General features: G+C 43.3%; 1 protein-coding gene across 1 annotated transcript in view; it reads right to left on the reverse strand.

The window, feature by feature from the left end:
• Positions 1 to 3,655: 3,655 nt before the first annotated feature.
• The window catches only part of POLE (DNA polymerase epsilon, catalytic subunit), a 55,364-nt gene continuing 40,154 nt past the window's right edge, over positions 3,656 to 18,865 (reverse strand). The window contains exons 37-49 of the mRNA XM_018555522.1: positions 18,627 to 18,850; positions 13,894 to 14,114; positions 13,569 to 13,770; positions 13,193 to 13,366; positions 11,778 to 11,903; positions 11,566 to 11,698; positions 11,276 to 11,474; positions 11,007 to 11,138; positions 8,986 to 9,179; positions 8,457 to 8,657; positions 8,240 to 8,365; positions 3,934 to 4,023; positions 3,656 to 3,853 (exon numbers count right to left, since the gene is read on the reverse strand). Of these exons, the coding sequence (XP_018411024.1) occupies positions 3,740 to 3,853; positions 3,934 to 4,023; positions 8,240 to 8,365; positions 8,457 to 8,657; positions 8,986 to 9,179; positions 11,007 to 11,138; positions 11,276 to 11,474; positions 11,566 to 11,698; positions 11,778 to 11,903; positions 13,193 to 13,366; positions 13,569 to 13,770; positions 13,894 to 14,114; positions 18,627 to 18,850 (2,136 nt within the window). The 3' untranslated portion in view covers positions 3,656 to 3,739. The remainder of the gene's footprint in view (positions 3,854 to 3,933; positions 4,024 to 8,239; positions 8,366 to 8,456; positions 8,658 to 8,985; positions 9,180 to 11,006; positions 11,139 to 11,275; positions 11,475 to 11,565; positions 11,699 to 11,777; positions 11,904 to 13,192; positions 13,367 to 13,568; positions 13,771 to 13,893; positions 14,115 to 18,626; positions 18,851 to 18,865) is intronic.

Consider the following 18,865-nt stretch of genomic DNA (forward strand, 5'->3'; position numbering starts at 1 on the left):
CTGCAGGAGAAGGACGCTAGGCACAAAACTAAAGACTAATTACAGCCTAGGGGCGGCCCCTGCCGGTGGCCAAACCCCCCATCTGCTGACAAGTCTCCAGTTTTTTGCCTAGCGTCAGGAGTAAGGAGCTAAAATTTTTTCTCTGCAGAATTTTTTTCCTTTCTTCCGTTTGACTGGATCTTCTAGCAAGTGTCCCCAGGGCGACAGGCTGGATGACTGTAGATCCTTGTAGTCTCCCCTGGGTGACCGACGAGCGCATGCACTGCGGGGGAAGTCTTTTCTTCCGGTGGATTGGACGGTGGTCACCACGGACTCCAGCCTTTGGGGCTGGGGCGGGGTCTTGGGCTCCTTGACCGTGCAGGGTCGTTGGTCGCCGGGAGAGTCCCGTCTGTCGCTTAAATGTGTTGGAACTTCGGCGTTTCGCCTCTCTCTCCCTCATTGGTCGTCCCGGCTCCAGGGTCTGGCAGTTCGAGCCCAGTCGGACACCGCCACTGCGGTGGCGTACGTCAACCACCAGGGCGGCACAAAGAGTGTGGCCGCGGGTCGAGAGGTGTTCGGGAATTCTGTCCTGGGCGGAACATCGAGTTCTGGCTCTCTCGGCGGTCTACATCCCGGGAGTGGACAATTGGCAGGCCAATTACCTCAGTGGACAGTGGGTGGATCCGGGGGAGTGGTCTCTGCACCCGAGGTTTTTTTTAGCAGCTCTGTCGTCGCTGGGGGACGACAGGGGGTGGATCTTCTGGCGTCCCCGTTCAACCGCAAGGTGGACAGGTTTGTGGCCTGGGCCCTGGGCGGAGCCCGTGGATGACCTGGTGGCCCCTTGGGGTCATTACGGTCTAATTTACGCCTTTTTTTCCTCCACTGTATCTGTTGCCTCGGCTGCTGCGTCGGATCGCGGTCGAGGGCGTCACTGTCGTCCTCGTGGCCCCGGATTGGCCTCGGGGGGCGTGGTACGCGGACGAGGTTCAGCTGGTGGTGGACGCCCGTGGCGTCTGCCTCTGCGCCCCGATCTTCTGTCCCTGGGTCCTGTGTTCCATCCTTCTTTACAGTCGCTGGCTTTGACGGCGTGGCTACTGAGAGCCGGGTCCTGAAGGACCGGGGGTTGTCCGATGCGGTCATTTCCACTATGCTCGGAGCACGCACTGGTGTGAGGCTGGGGCCCTGTCCCCGCGTTTCTTCTCCATCAGCGGGATCCTTGCGTTCCTGCAGCGCGGGGTGGCTCAGGGTCTGGCCTTGAGTACTGTGAAGGGCCGAATCTCGGCCTTGGCGGTGCTTTTCCAGCGGCCTTTGGCGTCTAATGCTTTGGTTCGCACCTTTGTTCAGGGGGTGACACGCATTGCTCCCCCTGTCCGCGCGCCTTTGGTTCCGTGGGATTTGAATCTTGTGCTTTCGGTGTTGCAGGAATCCCCGTTTGAGCCTCTTCGGGAGATTCCGCTTATATCTTTGTCACAGAAAGTGGCCTTTTTGGTGGCCATCACTTCCGTTCGGCGGGTGTCGGAGTTGGCTGCCTTGTCCTGCAAGTCCCCAATGCTGGTTTTGCATCGGGACGAGGCGGCTCTCCGTCCTCGGTGGGCGTTCCTACCGAAGGTTGTGTCGGCATTACATCTGAATGAGGACTTTGTCTTACCTTCCCTGTGTCCAAAGCCGGTTCATAGGAAGGAGCGTGCGCTCCACTGTTTGAATGTGGTTCGCGCTCTTTGTGTTTATTTGGAAGCTACGGCTTCTTTCCGCGGGACCGACTCCCTGTTCATGCTCACGGAGGGTCCTCGTAAGGGTCGGGCCGCGTCGGCGGCTACCGTTTCTGGGTGGATACGTACTGTTGTGACTCAGGCATACGCCGTTAAGGGGCGTGAGCCTCCATTTCCTGTCACTGCCCATTCTTCTAGGGCTGTTGGGGCTTCCTGGGCTTTCCGCCACGGGGCCTCTGTTTCTCAGGTTTGTAAGGCCGCTACTTGGTCTTCTGTTCACACCTTTTGTTGAGTTCTACAAGGTGGACGTGTAAGCATCAGCGGATGCTGGTTTGGGGCGCAAAGTGTTGCAGGCGGCGCTTGAGGGGTCTTTTGGGTGTTTTGTTTGTTGTTGCCCATCCCTCAGTGTGTTACTGCTTGGTGACGTCCCTACCATTCAGGATCTACGATCTGTTGCCTGTGTCCTTCAATGAACGGGAGAGAAAATAGGATTTTTGTACTCACCGTAAAATCCTTTTCTCTCCGTTCATTGAAGGACACAGGCCCCACCCTCTTTATGGGGTGTACACTCCTAACTGCTTGTTACTAAACTGGAGACTTGTCAGCAGGTGGGGGGTTTGGCCACCGGCAGGGGCCGCCCCTAGGCTGTAATTGGTCTTTAGTTTTGTGCCTAGCGTCCTTCTCCTGCAGGTGGCGATATTACCTACCATTCAGGATCTACGATCTGTTGCCTGTGTCCTTCAATGAACGGAGAGAAAAGGATTTTACGGTGAGTACAAAAATCCTATTTTTTCTTGGCCAGGCAGTGTATTTAGCAATGCCACTACTGTTTAAAATACATTTCCAATGGGGGATATTTTTCAGCCTGAGAAATGTTTTGGGGTACTTCTGGAGCTTTCAGTAAGTACATACAGGTGAAACTCGAATAATTAGAATATTGTGCAAAGTTCATTTATTTCACTAATGCAACTTAAAAGGTGAAACTAATATATGAGATAGACTCATTACATGCAAAGCAAGATAGTTCAAGCCGTGATTTGTCATAATTGTGATGATTATGGCTTACAGCTCATGAAAACCCCAAATCCACAACCTCAAAAAAGTAGATTATTACATGCAATCAATAAAACAAGGATTGTACATAGAACAATATCGGACCTCTGAAAAGTACAAGCATGCATATGTACTCAGTACTTGGTTTGGGCCCCTTTTGCAGCACTTACTGCAATTACTTTTGCACGATATTCTAATTATTCGAGTTTCACCTGTAGATTAACTTGCATCTGCAGGCATTATGCAGGTTTACCCCTAAACTCCTCTAGATCATGTCCCATCATAATTTGTTTTTACCGTGCTTCTGTAGTGAGAAACAGCTTTTTATTATTCTTTGTGATTTCATACCAGGTTTGTAAACAGGCCCGTTCCTATAAACATGGGCAAATCCACATCTTCAAATGGTCCTTTCCCTTTGCTCAATATATGTGTGTGTGCTATTGGTGTTAATGCAGCCTGGAAAATAAAACAATGTAAGCAAAAGAACTGTCTTGTCAGCCCAAACAAGGTTAGCAGCTTTCTGGAAGATCAACCACTATTTTCTATACTTGCAGAAAGGAATAACACCTAGGGAAATGTGCATGTACTAGAGATGTACTGATTTATTCATTTTTTAATAGTACCTTGCTACTGCAACTCAGAAATTAGGCATTGTTGGTCTTTGTTATTCTGTGGTAGTGCCACAAAATACTAGAAGGCATAGACCAATTTATGTATCACCAGACAACTGACAGAAACATCTTATTTAAAACCTCACTGCGTTGATTCTGACCATAGGTTGTCTGAAGATATAATGTAAGCTTAAAGCTCCATGGAGTTATACCAAATATAGCTTACCATTACAGTACTGGTAGAAAACAATACAAAATCAGTACATGTATACAAAATTTATTATAAAGTTACAATTTACACACAACAATCACAGAAAGGGTCAGATACTGACCAGGCCCCCAGAGCAAAGAATAGAGGGCCTTGAAAAACCATAGCTTTGTATGGGATCATTTAGAAAAGTGAGAATTTTGTTGCATCAGCCAGTTAATCGTATCCAGAAGGTGCTGCATTTGGTAATGCTGAGCAATATTCCGAAAAGCATCCACCTGTTCCTTGAGAATCTGAAATAGAAAAAAAAAAAAAGTATTGTCAGATACATAATGCAATACAATAAACACTATTTATGCACTGATGAACTTACCTTGATTGAAATTGTGAGGCTAAAGTCGCCAGCACAGCTGCAGTACACAGGCATGTTCGCTTCTTTCACTCCTTTACATTTTAAACATACCTGGGAAAGATGATGGGTAGTTAAAATTATGTAATGGATTCAAAGATAAAAACTAAAGAATTTATTGTTATTCGCCAAAGTAATTCTTCTCAGCACTTCACTTTTGCAACACTATACAGACAGCCAAGTGATATAAAGGCAAAGTTTGCATCACTGCCCTAGCCTGCTCACTGGAATATGGGTTTTCATGACCACACAGATGAAGCCTCCTTCTCCTGCCGTAAGGATCCCTTTTCTCAGAAAACGATGAAGGCTACTTCTGCTACATTTAATTTTGAAAAACAGAATTATTGGACTTGCCATACAATCCATTTCTTGCAATTCATTGAGGAACACAAATTAAACGACTTTTTTCGGTTATACTGCCAACAGAAGGATTTGGACAGAGGCAAATAAAACAGTGCCAGCCTGGTATAACCCCTCCTACTTCCAGCTTGCCTTCCTTAGGTAGGACCTGTGTTCCTTAATGAAGTACAAGAAATGGGTTTTACAGTAAGTTTAAGAATACCATTTTCTTTAACACTCATTAAGGGACACATGAATTCATTGATTGTTGGGGCATCTAAAAGCAGTTCAACTGAGGGGTGACAACCAAACACTAACAAGCCCACAAAGGAACAACATAACTAGGGGCTGCCTACAGCTCAAAGCACTGCCTGAAGGACCTTGAGCTAAAAGTTGGCATCAGAAGATGTCTGAACATTCACCTGGTAGAACTTGTTGTGGAGCAGGTTGGGAAACCTCTCCTTGGGACAGAAGTTCCTCTCGATCTGGAATAGCTCATGAAGCATCTGCTAGGAGTGATCAGGTCTGAGTACTACATCTGTCTAGGCCAGTCTGGAGCTATAAAGATCACCAGAATGCCCTTCATCTTGACCCTGTGTGCAGACTAGGATTTTCAGTGAAGGAAAGGGGTAGATCAATGAGTACTAATCCCACAGAGCCACCAGAGAGCATCACCTGCTTATACCAGAGAAACTCTGAACCTGGAGACAAACCAATCTAGTTTGGCCAAGAGGTTCACATTTGGTGTTTTCCAATTGTGACACAGGTGCTAGAACACTTCAGGGTGAAGGGGCCATTCTTCCAGATCCAGTCACTGACAGCTGAGGTAGTCTTCCTGCCAATTCTCAATGCCTGGTATGCAAATTGTGGACAAGGCTAGAATATGTAGTTCTGCCCAGGACAGAAACTTTTCTGTCTCTCTTGCCATGGCAAGACTTCTAGTCCTCCCTGATGGATGATTTATGCCACTGCTGTGAAGTTGTCTGGCAGAATCCTGATTAGATGACGACCCCCTCCCCCCCCCTCCAGTTGTGACCAGCATATCGCCAGAAGCTCCAGAATGTTGATCGGCAAACAAGATTCTTCCAAAAACCAAGTCCCCTGCACGACAGAGTGTCCAAGACTCCATCCCAGCCTGACAGGCTGGGATTCATTATTAGGATCCTCCAAGAGATCAGACGAAAGTTTTTCCCCAACTTCAGGGTAGAATTCCTGAGCCACCACCATGCCATGGACAACCTTTTCTTTAGTGACTGAATTGTCCCACAAAGACAATGTTTTGTTGAAGGAATCTGAAATGGAATAAAGCAGTTGCTTTTGACCAGGAGGAGGCCATCATCAGCCCCAGAACTCTCATGCAGAAGTAAGGAGCTGGGCGACTTTTGAATTGAAGTATGAAAGTCTGGGGGTGGAGAGTTTGAACCATCCAGACCCTGAGGAAGAAAAACTTTGGTTTGAGCTGTTTTTAGAGGAAAACCCAGATTCTCTAAACGATTAGTTAGTTCCAGAGCTGACATCTAAAAGGAACCAGTCAAACTTCCTCAAATCTGGATAATTCGGGTTACCTGGTCGATCAGAAGCTGTGCTGCGCTCTGAGAGCACATCAAGGCTAGCACAGGGGCAAGAATTTTGGTGAACACGAAGCGCTGAAGAAAGGCCAAATGGCAGAGCAACAAACTTGAAGTGTTGGATTCCCACAGTCAAGAGAAGAAAATGGTGATGTGCTGGAAAAATGGGGACATGCAAGTATGCATCCTTGATGTTCACAGAGGCCAGAAACAGACCTGCTTGATTCCATGCAGAATTTCTGGTCCCGAATGACAACATGTAGGGCCTTTAGATCTAAGATGGGGTGGCGATCCTCTTAGTTTGGGAACAGTGAACAGACTGGAGTAAACACTTGTTAGATCTGCTAACCTGTGCGGTAACACAGGCAGATTGGAAGTCATGAACCAAGGAGAGGGCCCAAGAGCAGAATCATAGTTTGTAGCCCTTGGAAATTATTGGAGATGCTGGCTGCCCAGATACCCGCAAAGCTAACAGACATCCTACGAAATTCAAAAGTTGGGGCAACCCTTCAAGCCGAAGCAGGGGGGAACAAAATTGAAGCAGGAATTTTAAATGTGGCTCAGTGGTCCTCCTAACAAGATAGCCCTCGATGCTCGGCTTGTATGACCTACTCACAAAGTGAGCCTTTAGAGACAGAATCACACCTGAGGCTGTGTCGCAGCACTGGACCTGGAAAGTGCTCTGCAGCTAACAGTGCAAAGCACCCACCAATGCAGAGCCCGGTGCCTCAAGGTCACATTCCAGACTAGCCTGGCAATTGTCCAGTCCATCGGGGTCTGGAAGCAGCCTTAAAAGCTATTGATGCAGATACACCAACCCCGAAAGCTATGTATAGAGACCAGCTCAAGCAGCTTATAGGAAATCTTGATTGAAGAAAAAAAAGGAATCTTCACTAAACAAAAGCTAGCATAAAAGGGTAGGTTTTCTCCGCAGAAAAAAAGGCATCCATCATCCGAGGACACTGGCAAAAAAAAACCTAAGGAATGCTGGGAGTAGGTGGGTTATTCTGGGATAGCACTTCTTTATGCAATTGTCCTCCTAGGTGGAAGTATAACTCAGCAGTCATTAAAAGTCCCGTGTCCCCCAATGAACACTAAAGAAATTCTTGTTACCTGGATGTCATGCTGACCCTAAGGATTTCATTTTGATTTGCTGACCCAGAAAATGTATGCAGATAAGCATCTCTGAATTTTCTGACCTGCAAACTTGCTCTAAGTCAGTGACTCAAAATATTTAAGCCAAGACCAAGATAACAACCAGATATCTAGCAATTTTAAAAGGAAGTCAGCAATGGCAACTTAATATTTGTCTCAAGAAAAACTCACCCTTCTAGGTGCTTTAGACAAATACAATACACCATCAGATTATCATTTACATATATCTGAGCCTACATTTGCAGCTTTTCTTTAACTATGAAGTCATTCTATTAAATATGTGCCTCCTAAACATGGACACAATATTCTACTGCTGATAAAAGCGCAGACACACAAAAAGGATGACCAGTAGTGTTCCTAACTTCTTACTCCTCGTCATCCCTGCTACCAATCTTATTCATTCCTACTACCGCCTCACAAACCACTGTCTTCCTTGCTATAAACCCTTTGGCTAAGTAAAGACCATTGTGGTGCATTACTACATGCATTTTTACAGTGGAGGTAATGGTTAAGTGTATGATTATAATTATTAAAAGCAAAACTTGGCCAAGCATTTTATCCAGCTGATGTGGAATGAGTCTCGGAATTGCTTTAGCACTGTAGAACCCATGCATCTAAAGAATCAGTATGTGCCTTTGTTTAACTACTTCTGTTGTACTCTTGTACTGTATAAAGAACCAGCGTGTACCTGGGTTTTAATTACATTTGTTGTACTATACAAGTTAAATGCTTCTACGCCACATTGGCTAATTTAGCGTGGTGTGGAACGGGCACTTTTGTGATGATCCACTGTAGTGCTACTTTCACTACCCCTAGTGTCTTAAGAGAATGTGGCATGACTAATAGAGAGGTGGGTGCAGCCTACTGGGCCCATACTACAGCTATCTTTAGTATGTAATAAAAATGTAGTATAATACGTAAATAACACAGCCATGCCATAAACTGCTAGTTGATAGGCCAATGAATTTTCGCATGTACTTACCTCTAGTTTTGGGTCTGTAAAAATATTAAAGCAATGTTTCACAGCCAGGAATGACACTGGCTAGCAAGTAAAATAAATTAAACCTCATATAATGTAATTGGCCATGGATGTTATTTACATATTACATTGCATCTAAGATATTTATTACTATTTGATCTTAAAGGAGAACATTGATAAGAATTGGTGACAATGATGAACCAAACAAATGGGCAAGTGTACAACTTACCAAATCCTGCAGCATAAAAGCCATCATCTTCTTCTGCAGAGCTTCCACCAGTGACATCTCAATGTTGTCAGTGTCATACTCAGCCTGGCAGTTTGAACAGATCCACTGTGGCAGCACAGACCCATCCTATGTTTGAGAAGAATGGTAATAATAGTTAAAGGTTTATAGGCAGTGCAATATATAGAAAACCAAACATATATCCAAACTTTGAACAAACCTGACTGAGTAAAGGATCTTTGCACAAGTCAAGGTCACGGCAGAAATTACAGTTTCGGCAAATGATCTCAGGAAGGATGTAAGAGCGACAGGGATCTCTAAACTGTGCATCCTCTGAGAACTCCCCCACGTCAATTAACCGCAAGAGATCTCTCTTCAGCTTGTTGACCTGGTTGGTTACATTGGAATCCAAAGAAAGGACCTGCAGAAATCACAAACAGAATCCAGTAATTCTATAGCTAAACTATTACATAGTTTAATTGTCGTATGCCTGGTAATTTAAGCACTAATGATTTTGTATCATACACATAAATGACCATGGAACAAAACATGTAAGGATGTGCAGAAACTATAAACACAAATCAAATGCATGCAAAAAGTTTGATCTGAATTTTTTCCCTGTAACTTCATCCCAGATTCCCTTTCTTTCTGTTGTCGTAGATAAGCGCAGAACACACCTCTTAACCACATGGCGTAACAATCTACTGCAGATATGTTAACAATATACCCATATTATACAATTTCCTCACCTCACAAACATATTTTATAAACTCCAGTGCAGGATTGTTCAGGAGCAAATGGGAACCAGGTAAGACGGGGAACATTTCAGAGGGCTCAGTGACATTGCGAGTCCCTGTAACTTTTTTCTGTATCTTTTGTGTGATTGTGAAGAAGTTTTGTGTCAGCTCATTTGCTACATAGTCCTGTGAAAAAGTGATTAGACCTGTAAAAGACAGATGGGTGTTAATTGACAAACAATAGTATTTACAGTAAAATTAATTCAACTGAGTAGAGATTAGACTACAATTTCATGTGTAGAAATAATAAACCTTATAGAAGGGGTTGTTTGGTGAAATAAACCAAATTTCACTTCTAAAAACCATAAACAGCACGACAGGCTGACTTCTGATAATAGGATCTTCCAGAAGTTGGAAAAAGAAGACTTCTCCAATTTCAGGACTGGAAGACTGTTTCACCAGAACAGGAAAACTTGACCTTCCCGTTAGAAACGCCAACTAGTCCCACGACAACAGAGTGCAGAGACAGTCTAGAATGGAATTGGAGAAAAAAAGGTCTGCCTTGAAGAGTGTTACCCCAAGACCCAGGATCCTCATGCAATAGCTAAAAGACAGGCAATTTTGGGATGAAGGAGAAGGGTATGATTTTCTTATGGAAGAAGAGGATTCCAGTGATGATTTCTGAGGACTGACCGTTTGCTTCACAGGAGGTCACCCAAGTATCCCACAAATGGGAATGCTATAAGAATGCACCAGGGCTAAGCACGGGGCCAGAACCCTGGAAAAAGCTGGGGTGCAAGAGTGAGACTAAGAAGTCAAAATGCTGGATGGACGGGGACCTGTAATCATGCCCCCTGCAAGCAGGAGCAGCAGCAGAGGGAAAGAAATGGTAGAGTGTACGACACTCCACCCAATGTATGGTGTCAGCGCTCAATGCCAAAGCATTAACCCCTTCTGCTGTGAAAACTTACAGGAAACTTAAGTCGCCCAGCATTCTATGCAAATTAGGTGGCCCTTAGTGGTTAGTCCAATTGGCATAATCACAGGGTGAGTCTTCAGAGACAGGACAAGCGCTGAGGCAATGCCAGCAGCTCGGGACCGGAAAAGTGCTCCACATCTAACCTGTTATCAGAATAGGGACTATAAAAGCGCCTTACACCGAAATCCAGCGCGGTCTGGTCACGGCACACCAAAAGCTAGGCTGAGGAGGGCTGCGCTGGATAGCAGCAATTATAGAGACCAGCTCTAGCAGCTATGTAGAGAAGAGTCTTGACTGATGAAAAAAACAAGAAAATGGAGGCAAGCTGGGAGGGGTTATCCTGGGTTAGCCAGTGTCTAATCATCCTCTAGGCAGCAGTATAACCCAAAAGGTAATAGAAATTTACTTTATGGGAGATGAAGAGTTAAAGTGGAACTCAAGGAAAAAAATGCTAGTTTCATTCATGCCCGATACGGTCAGCCATGAGCTTTGGGCACTGAGAATGACAGTTCTGGTTAGTGTACAGTAAAGGATCATGTTGTTTACACTCCCTGTCCTGTCACTTTATCCATTCACAAAAAGCCTTGTGTTCTTTTTACTGAATACAAGGCACGCTGTGAATGGACAAGGGGAGATCCTGTAGTTTTTACCCCTCACCCCCTTTACCCTTCTCTCAGTCATTCACAGAATGCCTTGTATTCAGTAAAAAAAATACAAGGATTTTTGTAAATAAATGGGAGTGCAAATCACAAGATCCTTTACTGTACACTAGCCAGAACTGTCAGTCTCAGCGCTTGAAGCTTATAGTAGTATCCTGCATGAATAAAAATGGCATTTAAGCATTCTCTGTTGTCATCCAGACCTAGAATAGAAACACTACAGATACAATTTGCTTGGTCCACAGAAGTTAACAAAGCACTTCCTGAAGTTCCACTTTAAGCCATCTTACAGTTTATTTGATATTTCCCAGTCTCACACTGGCATGATCTCTGTGCTCGAGTTCCCCATGACTAGAGACAGGACAATGCAACCATTTGCATTAGTATGCTCTCACCTGGCATGGCCCCAGTTTCCCGTACTGCCTCTTGAGACACTTGGCTATTTTGCCTGCGCTTGATTGGAGTAGTACCGGGAGCATTTCGTCTCATCTCCTCCCGCATGCTATGGTAGACAGCCACAATGTAAGCTGCAATAAAACAATCCATGTTATAGCACACTAGCTGTGGAGCATTCAGACAGGTCTCTTGAGCATGAGTACGAACCGATTCGTACTCATGTATAGATAGGCACTTCTAGACTATATATAAAAGAAAACCCATTCACCTGAAATGATCATCAGGAAATAACTCTGACATGAGGCTGCCTGAGGCAGATATTGCACAATATTCCAGCTGTTTTCCAAGCATTCCTCAACCTGGTCCTCTGACTGTTCATTATCCGAATGGCCATCTGCTGCTTCTTCTTCCTCCTCATCCTCCTCACTGCCTTCCTCTTCATTATCCTGAGATTTCTTCTTCTCACTCTGAATTGGCAAAACCAGATCCAGCATCATAACACATTCAAAGCAATTTGACCTCATTATGACTCTACCAGAACCATTTTCTTGGACTGACCTCTCCATAGTGCACACTAGAAGGAAGTTTGCCTTTAATACCACCATAATTAGCAGGGTCCATCCACAGAAGAAACTCCCAACAGCGTGAAAATGAGATGGTGAGGGAATGAAAGATCTCCTTGGAGTGAATGCTGCAACAGAAAGAGTTGCATAACTCAAGCTACCGGACATCAAGATCACGAAATGACAAAATCGAGCCATAAATATTACCTTTGAGTAATATATTCAACATAGGCTACAGCATCTTCTACCCGGCGTTTCTTTGTGCACAGGATAATGCGGTTGAAGTTGGCATAAATCACAGAGGAGCCTAGACGTTTAAATTCGGCAACCAACCTTCAAGAAATGACAAAAACAAAAAAGCTGGTTACTCCTACTGTAGTCTTCTCAAAAAATGAACATTCATGAAACTCAGAGGCTGTAATAAGGGTAATGTTTGCATTTCACAAGCATACTCAAGTTTTAGGATCATCTTACAATATAACAAACAGGCACGTTGTTGTCAATGTGTAAAAATGTCAGCCTCACTCGGGGCTTAAAATAGTTCTATTTACACTTCCATAAAACTGGCCATTGCGCCTAACTTAAGAGCCCATTGTAATGGAGCTAATAAACATGGACATTTCTATAGGGACGGATTCTTTTCCAGGACTGTCGCAGTAATCTGAACACATGGATTTTTTTTTAAAGGTGTGTGTTACTAAAATGTTATTGTGAGTTTTACATATATTTCTGAAATAAATATGCAAAGTGCACTAAATTACTCAAGATCAGATTATGTTCATTGATAGATGCCCACAGATCAGATTTCCCAAGAGTCCTGTACTCTGTGCCAAAGTCCTAATAAGAGATACTAGTGTTTCCGGAATCTTGGCTGTTGGACAACCAATATGTTCAAAATGCGAAACAGGAACCAGAGTATAAATGCACCAATTATAAACAATGTCCTTGAACCGGCTACAAAAAAAATTGTTATTTTAATGACATTGTCTCCCTGGAATGAGGTGAACAGAAATACAAACTAAAGCTTGCCATGCACACATTTGAATTTTTGAAGAATAAGCTGAGATAGAAGCTGTGGGTGGCCCCGTCAGGACCACCTGGCTCCACAAAAGTAGACTGGAAAAATCAAAAGAAGCGGGGTGAAAAATTGTTGGATAAACAGTTACTGCATCCAGTTAAATGCAGTCACTATTCAAGTACACAGCCACAGGTGTTGTCGGTCTGAATACAATAGCCAGCAGGAGAGATACCTCCATCGTCACCGTTTAGTGTACATGGAGGAACCAAGTGATGGGCTGAACAAGAGAAATCTAATCATGGTTAGCTTTAGCCTACAGAAAACATTTCAGGATATCACATTTAAATGCAATTTAGCAATTCTAAACAAAGGTAGGAATCATCTTGGTGCTACACCGTTTTTGGTGGCTCTAAGAATCCAAAAACGTGCCTTTAACTTTGTTGAACAACACTTTCTTGATTAATGGTTCCACAAGTTAAAGCTCAGTTTCAGCTTCTTTCAGAAACAAAGTGCTTTAGCAAACGAAATGTTATTTACTTATGTGTTTACATGCGCTTTAATCCATGCCCCATTTAAAAAGTACTATGGTATAAAATTTGCATACTGTAGGAACAATTTCTTCATCATGTTGTGGAGAGTTCGGTGAAGAGCCGGGTCATAAAGAAGTGAGGATGGAGTTCGCAGCCATCGGTAAAAGTGCATAACTTGATTGTCTGCATAGACATTGTGGTACTGAGTAATCTCCTTCACCCAACCCACCACCATGCTCTTCAAAATCCTAGAGGGGGAAAAAAGAAAACAAAATAACTAAAATGTGATGAAGTCTTCACATGGCTACAAGAGTTACAAAGTATTTGGTCTTTTCCTGCTTCATCAGTCACTGTGCTCTTGAAAAGAAATGCAGCAAAAATAAAGCACCCTTCTGCAAATCTACACATTAACTATACTGACATTTCCCTGAAATTTCAATAACCTTGTACCTGAAGGTGTTCGAGCAAAGAGCTGTCTCATCATAACTAGCAACAGCAGTGGCTGGGTTCCCAGTAACCATATCTTCGAGAGATGCCTGCTGCAACACATCAAAGCTGATGCCTATACTGCCAGCTCCTTCCAGGTCATTAATGTGATGTGACTGCAAGATACTGTTTACAGCCAGGCTCTGAATATCCAGCTCCACACAAACTGCAGCAATGACAAAAATATTACAGTGCAAGTTATAAAACACATATGCATTTATTAGCGCTCAAACAATAAAAGAGTGGTTATGGGTACTAGATGGTACTGTAATGTATATTAAATATGTACCAGTATTGTAGCACCCCGAGTTGTTGATTTCCACACATGCCCTCTCATCGAACTCCATAACTAGCCGGTTGTCATCTGCCTCTTTGCCCCCAAGGTCAGGTCGGGAGCCTGGGGAAAGCCACAGGAGGTGATTGTGACGTTTAAGATGCCTTGCAAAGAACAGGTCTGAGCCAAATGTAGACACATCGTCAGGCAAGTTACCCACAGGAAGATGGTAATATCTGTGATTTGTGGGAGGAAAAACAAAAAATAGCTACCCATATTCTAAAGTATAAATAGGACTACAAGTAAAAACAAGCCAAGGTATGTAAAAAAACAAAACAAACATTTGCACTTACTGTATAATCATTTTCTTGGATTACATTGAAGGACACAGGAATTCAGAAATTGTCAGGTTACACTGCTACCTTCAGGAGGATGGAACACTGGCAAACAGTAAAGTTATAAGATAGCCGCCATATAACCCCTTCTGTTCCCAGCACGCCTTCATTTTGTGAGAAAGTAATACACAGAGCCAGCAAAAAAAAAAACCATATGTCCCTCAATGGACTCCAAGAAAAAGAGGTTAAGGCAAGTACAAGGATCTTATTTTCTTTCTCGTCCACTGAGGGACATTGTGGGTTGAGTGGGGGTTAGGCATTCATCTGCCTTTGTAATAGATGAAGAAGGTTGGTTCCGCCAAACCTTCGCCAATCTTGAAAGGCACACTCTGGCCACCCGTGCCATAGCTAGTCATGGTGTCAAGAGCAAGGGCAAAGAGATGATGTCCCACAAAAACTAATCATGTCAGATGCTCCTTGGATGCAGCATCAGCTTCTCAACTATGCAGCCAGTGCTCGGTCTATGTTCATCAGTCCCATGTGAGAAATCTCAGATGCTTGTAGCATAGCATCACAACTAAAACACAAGGTTTCTGTCATTTGTTCTAGGAAACTTGGACCTACCCCAGCGGTTGAGGGATCATCGTTAACCCCTTCATGACTAAGCTTGTTTTTAGTTTGTTTGTTAATGACCGACACACTTTTTACATTTTTGCTATGTGATTCTTCCACGGCAGGAATATACTTTCTTACTAAATGTACCCACACATTATATATTCTTTTTTGGAGGACAGGTAAGGCTATATATTTATATCACATATGTGCACCTAATGCCTCACTAAGGATGAATAAAATATAAATAGATTTAAAGAAAACAATTTTCCTAGTTTTGATTATTATTTTTTAGAAAAATAACCCAGCTAAAAAAATGCATTAAAATAAATTAATGTATTTGTCCTTCACTTGCAAACACCTCACATACCTAGGATTTCAGAACATTTTCTGTACTTTTCCGCCTAAAACTAACATATTAATTTTTTTTCTCTTAAAGCCAATAGTGCTCACACGGCATACAATGTCTCCGTCATGTGTCACACTTAATGACAGCGACATACTTTGAGCATCACTGTCATGAGGGGGTTAAATAAAAAAAAATTAACTCCTTAGGGTGAAAAACAAATCTGCAGCTCAGCTGCAGATTTTTTTTGTAATGGGTTAATTTTATAATGATAGTATAAAAATATGTTTATATACACATTTTTTTTTTTAACACTTTACACTTTTATTTATTTTTAATTAGATCAAACAGTCATTGTGAATGAATCTCTCTATGACTGCTTGATAATTTAATACATTTTTGGTTATTAGGCTGCTCAAAACTTTAAGAACAGCCAATAATAACCTTAGTGACACTGATCCTCACAGTACGTCAGGATCAGAGGTCACTAAAGGCTTCTGATCATTCCCAGAACGATCAGAAGCCTGCAACACTGTTGCAGGAAAGAAGCAGGTACGGTAGCTTTCTATTCTGAAACATTGTAGAAAAAAGCCGGTATAAAATCAGGAACCCGATCTGTGACAGCAAGTGCGGTAAATACTGCATTGCTGTCACTATCAGACACCCGATTCCTGAAAGGGATCTGGTGTCTGAAAAAGCTTAACTTCCATTTGATTCTCAGCAGTTACCGGCATTCCACAGTCCCAAATAGCTGATCACGTACAGTGTACGTCTCCCGTCACGAAGGGGTTAAGCAAATCTACCAATTCGTACACTGACAAATTAAAATTGCTGCAAACATAGGCCAGAGGGTCACACTGGTCAATTCAAACCGGGATTTAAGGAGAGACTCCACCCGACTGTCAGGGCAATCCTAAAAGGTGATCACACCTTCAACACATTTAGTGGTGTTCCTGTCAACATTGATCACTGGTGCACTGTGGAAATGGGCTACAGTTTAAAACATATTCCCTCAAAGGGTAAAGTTCCGCCACAGTCAGGTGGGGTCCTAAATCCTTGGGGTGTTTCCAGTCTGCATAGAGGAATGACTCAAATTGCGGGTGAAGGGGAATGGTCTTTTGAGCTGTAGCAGCTCTAAAAGACCCAAGGCCTGCAACAGCACTGCATAAATAAAGTTTTAAACAACCCCCTGTTAACCTGAGTCAATGGCAGAGCATGCTGGGTAGAGCAGGGGTTATACGGGGGCTGGCTTACAACTTTTGTTTGCCAGTGTGCCAACCTCCTTAAGGTGGCAGTATAACCCGACATTCTGAATTCATGTGTCCCCTTAATGAACAAGGAAGAAAGCTTATTTTTTTAGGTCAGGGTTTCTTTTTTTTTTCCAATAAAGTTTTATTCAAAAAAACAAAACAGATCAACAATTGTAGGATAAATTTAAATGTTTTGCCTCATAGTGCCGGTATAACAGAACATTACAGACATCAAACATATACTCAAGACAAAAAATAAAACATTTTTACATCATAGCCATACTCTTAAAAGGAGAACTATGGGGTCAGTGTTTTTCCCCATAGTTCTCCTTAGGGTAACAGAAGGACACAAACTAGTGTCCTCCCGTTACCCTAAGCTCAGTATACCGCGAGCTACAGCTCGCGGTATACCGAGACGCCGCAGCCGGAGCGGATCCCGACTTAGATGACGGGATCTGCCCAGCGGCGTGAGTGACAGCTGGCTCTGCCTATCTAGAGGCAGAGCCAGCTGTACCCGCCCCCTCCCCCGTCCGTTCAGCCAGTCAGCGCTGGCAGATCGGAGCGTGGAGAGGGGAATCCAGCCCCTCCCCCTGTCACGGCAGAGAGCCGTGACAGGATCGAGAGGCGAGCAAACCCGGTATGTGTTCGCTCACCACCCGATCTACTGAGCTGACCTATGACAGTCTCATTGTCACAGGTCGGTTAGAACTATGAGGTGAGTGAAAAGCACTCACCTCATAGTTCTCCTTTAAGATAACACCATGAACATCACATTGACAAAAAGATATCAGCCCAAGTATTCTGGACAGGGGTATTTTCAATCAGATATCACTAATAACAACCTCTGCTACTCTGGCAGAAACATGTGTAACTACCTCATTTATAGATAGAATATGGGACAATGTCACATCCTGCACATTTCCCTGAGCCCAGGGAGAGTACTTTCGCCCCAACATGCGTCGGTGATATATTATCTAAGAGGTGCTAGAATGATTGGGGAGCCAGGACTCTCCCATCTTGATCATTAAAGAGATACAAGAGAGGTATGCATAAGAGCAGCCCCCTAAAGGGGGGAAAGAGAAGCGGAGAAGACTAAGGGGAAAGGGAGGGGGGGTGGGTAGGTCAGTGTTTCTAATCACCAATACCATTACCTACTAGGTGTACCTATAATAAATATAATCAAAAACACAAATCATCATAAGGTAATGGGAAATGAGCACTAATGTTCTTCCCCGTCTTTCCAGGGTGATCAAGCTACTTCCAAATCACTTTTCTGTCTTCGCTCTTCATTTGCCGCTGCTTGTTAACAACTCTCATACTATTAGATTCAGCTTTTATTCAATTTCAAGTAATTATTGTCGGACTTCTGCCTTATTCCTGGCCATTAGTGGCTGAGATTAGGCTTCATGGCAGGGACAGCCAAACTGCAGCCCTCCAGCTGTGGTGGTACTACAAATCCCATGAGGCATTGCAAGATTCTCACAGCCACGATTCCCGGAGAGATGCATTACGGGATTTGTAGTTTCGACACAGCTGGAGGGCCAGAGTTTGGGTACCCCTACTTTATGGTCTGTCAGCACTGCATAATTAGATTTGATTAGCCCTTTGCTTTGATTACATTAAGTTAATCAGTCATACAAATATTGTGAGGTAGGTTTATAATGTTTAAACATTTTTATTATAGTCAATTAATCATTATTTTATCTAATGGTTGTCATAACTATCTTTTTTCATTATAAACTATGTGTATTCATTGGCCTTTACTATTGAGATTATGAAATGGTATTCTGTGATAAGTTTCAAGAATTGTTTGAGGGCTGATTTACACTTTAGCAATCAGTTGCAGTACATTACCATGCATTATTTGTGTGTTATAGCAGCCCATTCATTATGCATGTGCTGCCAACACACAACAATTGATCAAAAAACGTAAATTACCCTTGCCACCATGCATAAGTGTTGAGGGACACTTAATGTTTGCAGGGGTGAGGGTTTAGAAATTTGCATAGTTTGATATACTGTACTGAAACTTTGCAGGGTGTCCTTTTAGAAGGCTTTTCCTTTTCTTCTGGCTACCTCCAGCCATGTTATTGCGTTTGCTGGCACATATTAGATTATTTTGATTCATGCAGATAACGACTCATTAGTTTAGCCAAATTGCCATACTACCTAAACTTACAATAGTATACCTATTTCACCCCTTACCTGGCCATCTCAAAAGCCTGTGACAGACAGCTGTCCAAATTAAGATAATGGCGGATCATTCGACGAGCACCATGCCGCTGCCAATCCAGGACATTATAGTTTATGTCATCTGTCACACGCACTGGCACGAGCGGGAACTCTTCCAAAACAGGCATTCCACTTGTCAGCCTCTTTAAAGGCCAGTTAGACTGTACTGCAATCAAGGTTGGGCCACGTCTCTCATCCTAATAAACATATAA

This window comes from Nanorana parkeri, unplaced genomic scaffold (assembly GCF_000935625.1).
Source record: "Nanorana parkeri isolate BGI_ZX_2015 unplaced genomic scaffold, ASM93562v1 scaffold199, whole genome shotgun sequence".
Lineage (NCBI taxonomy): Eukaryota > Metazoa > Chordata > Amphibia > Anura > Dicroglossidae > Nanorana > Nanorana parkeri.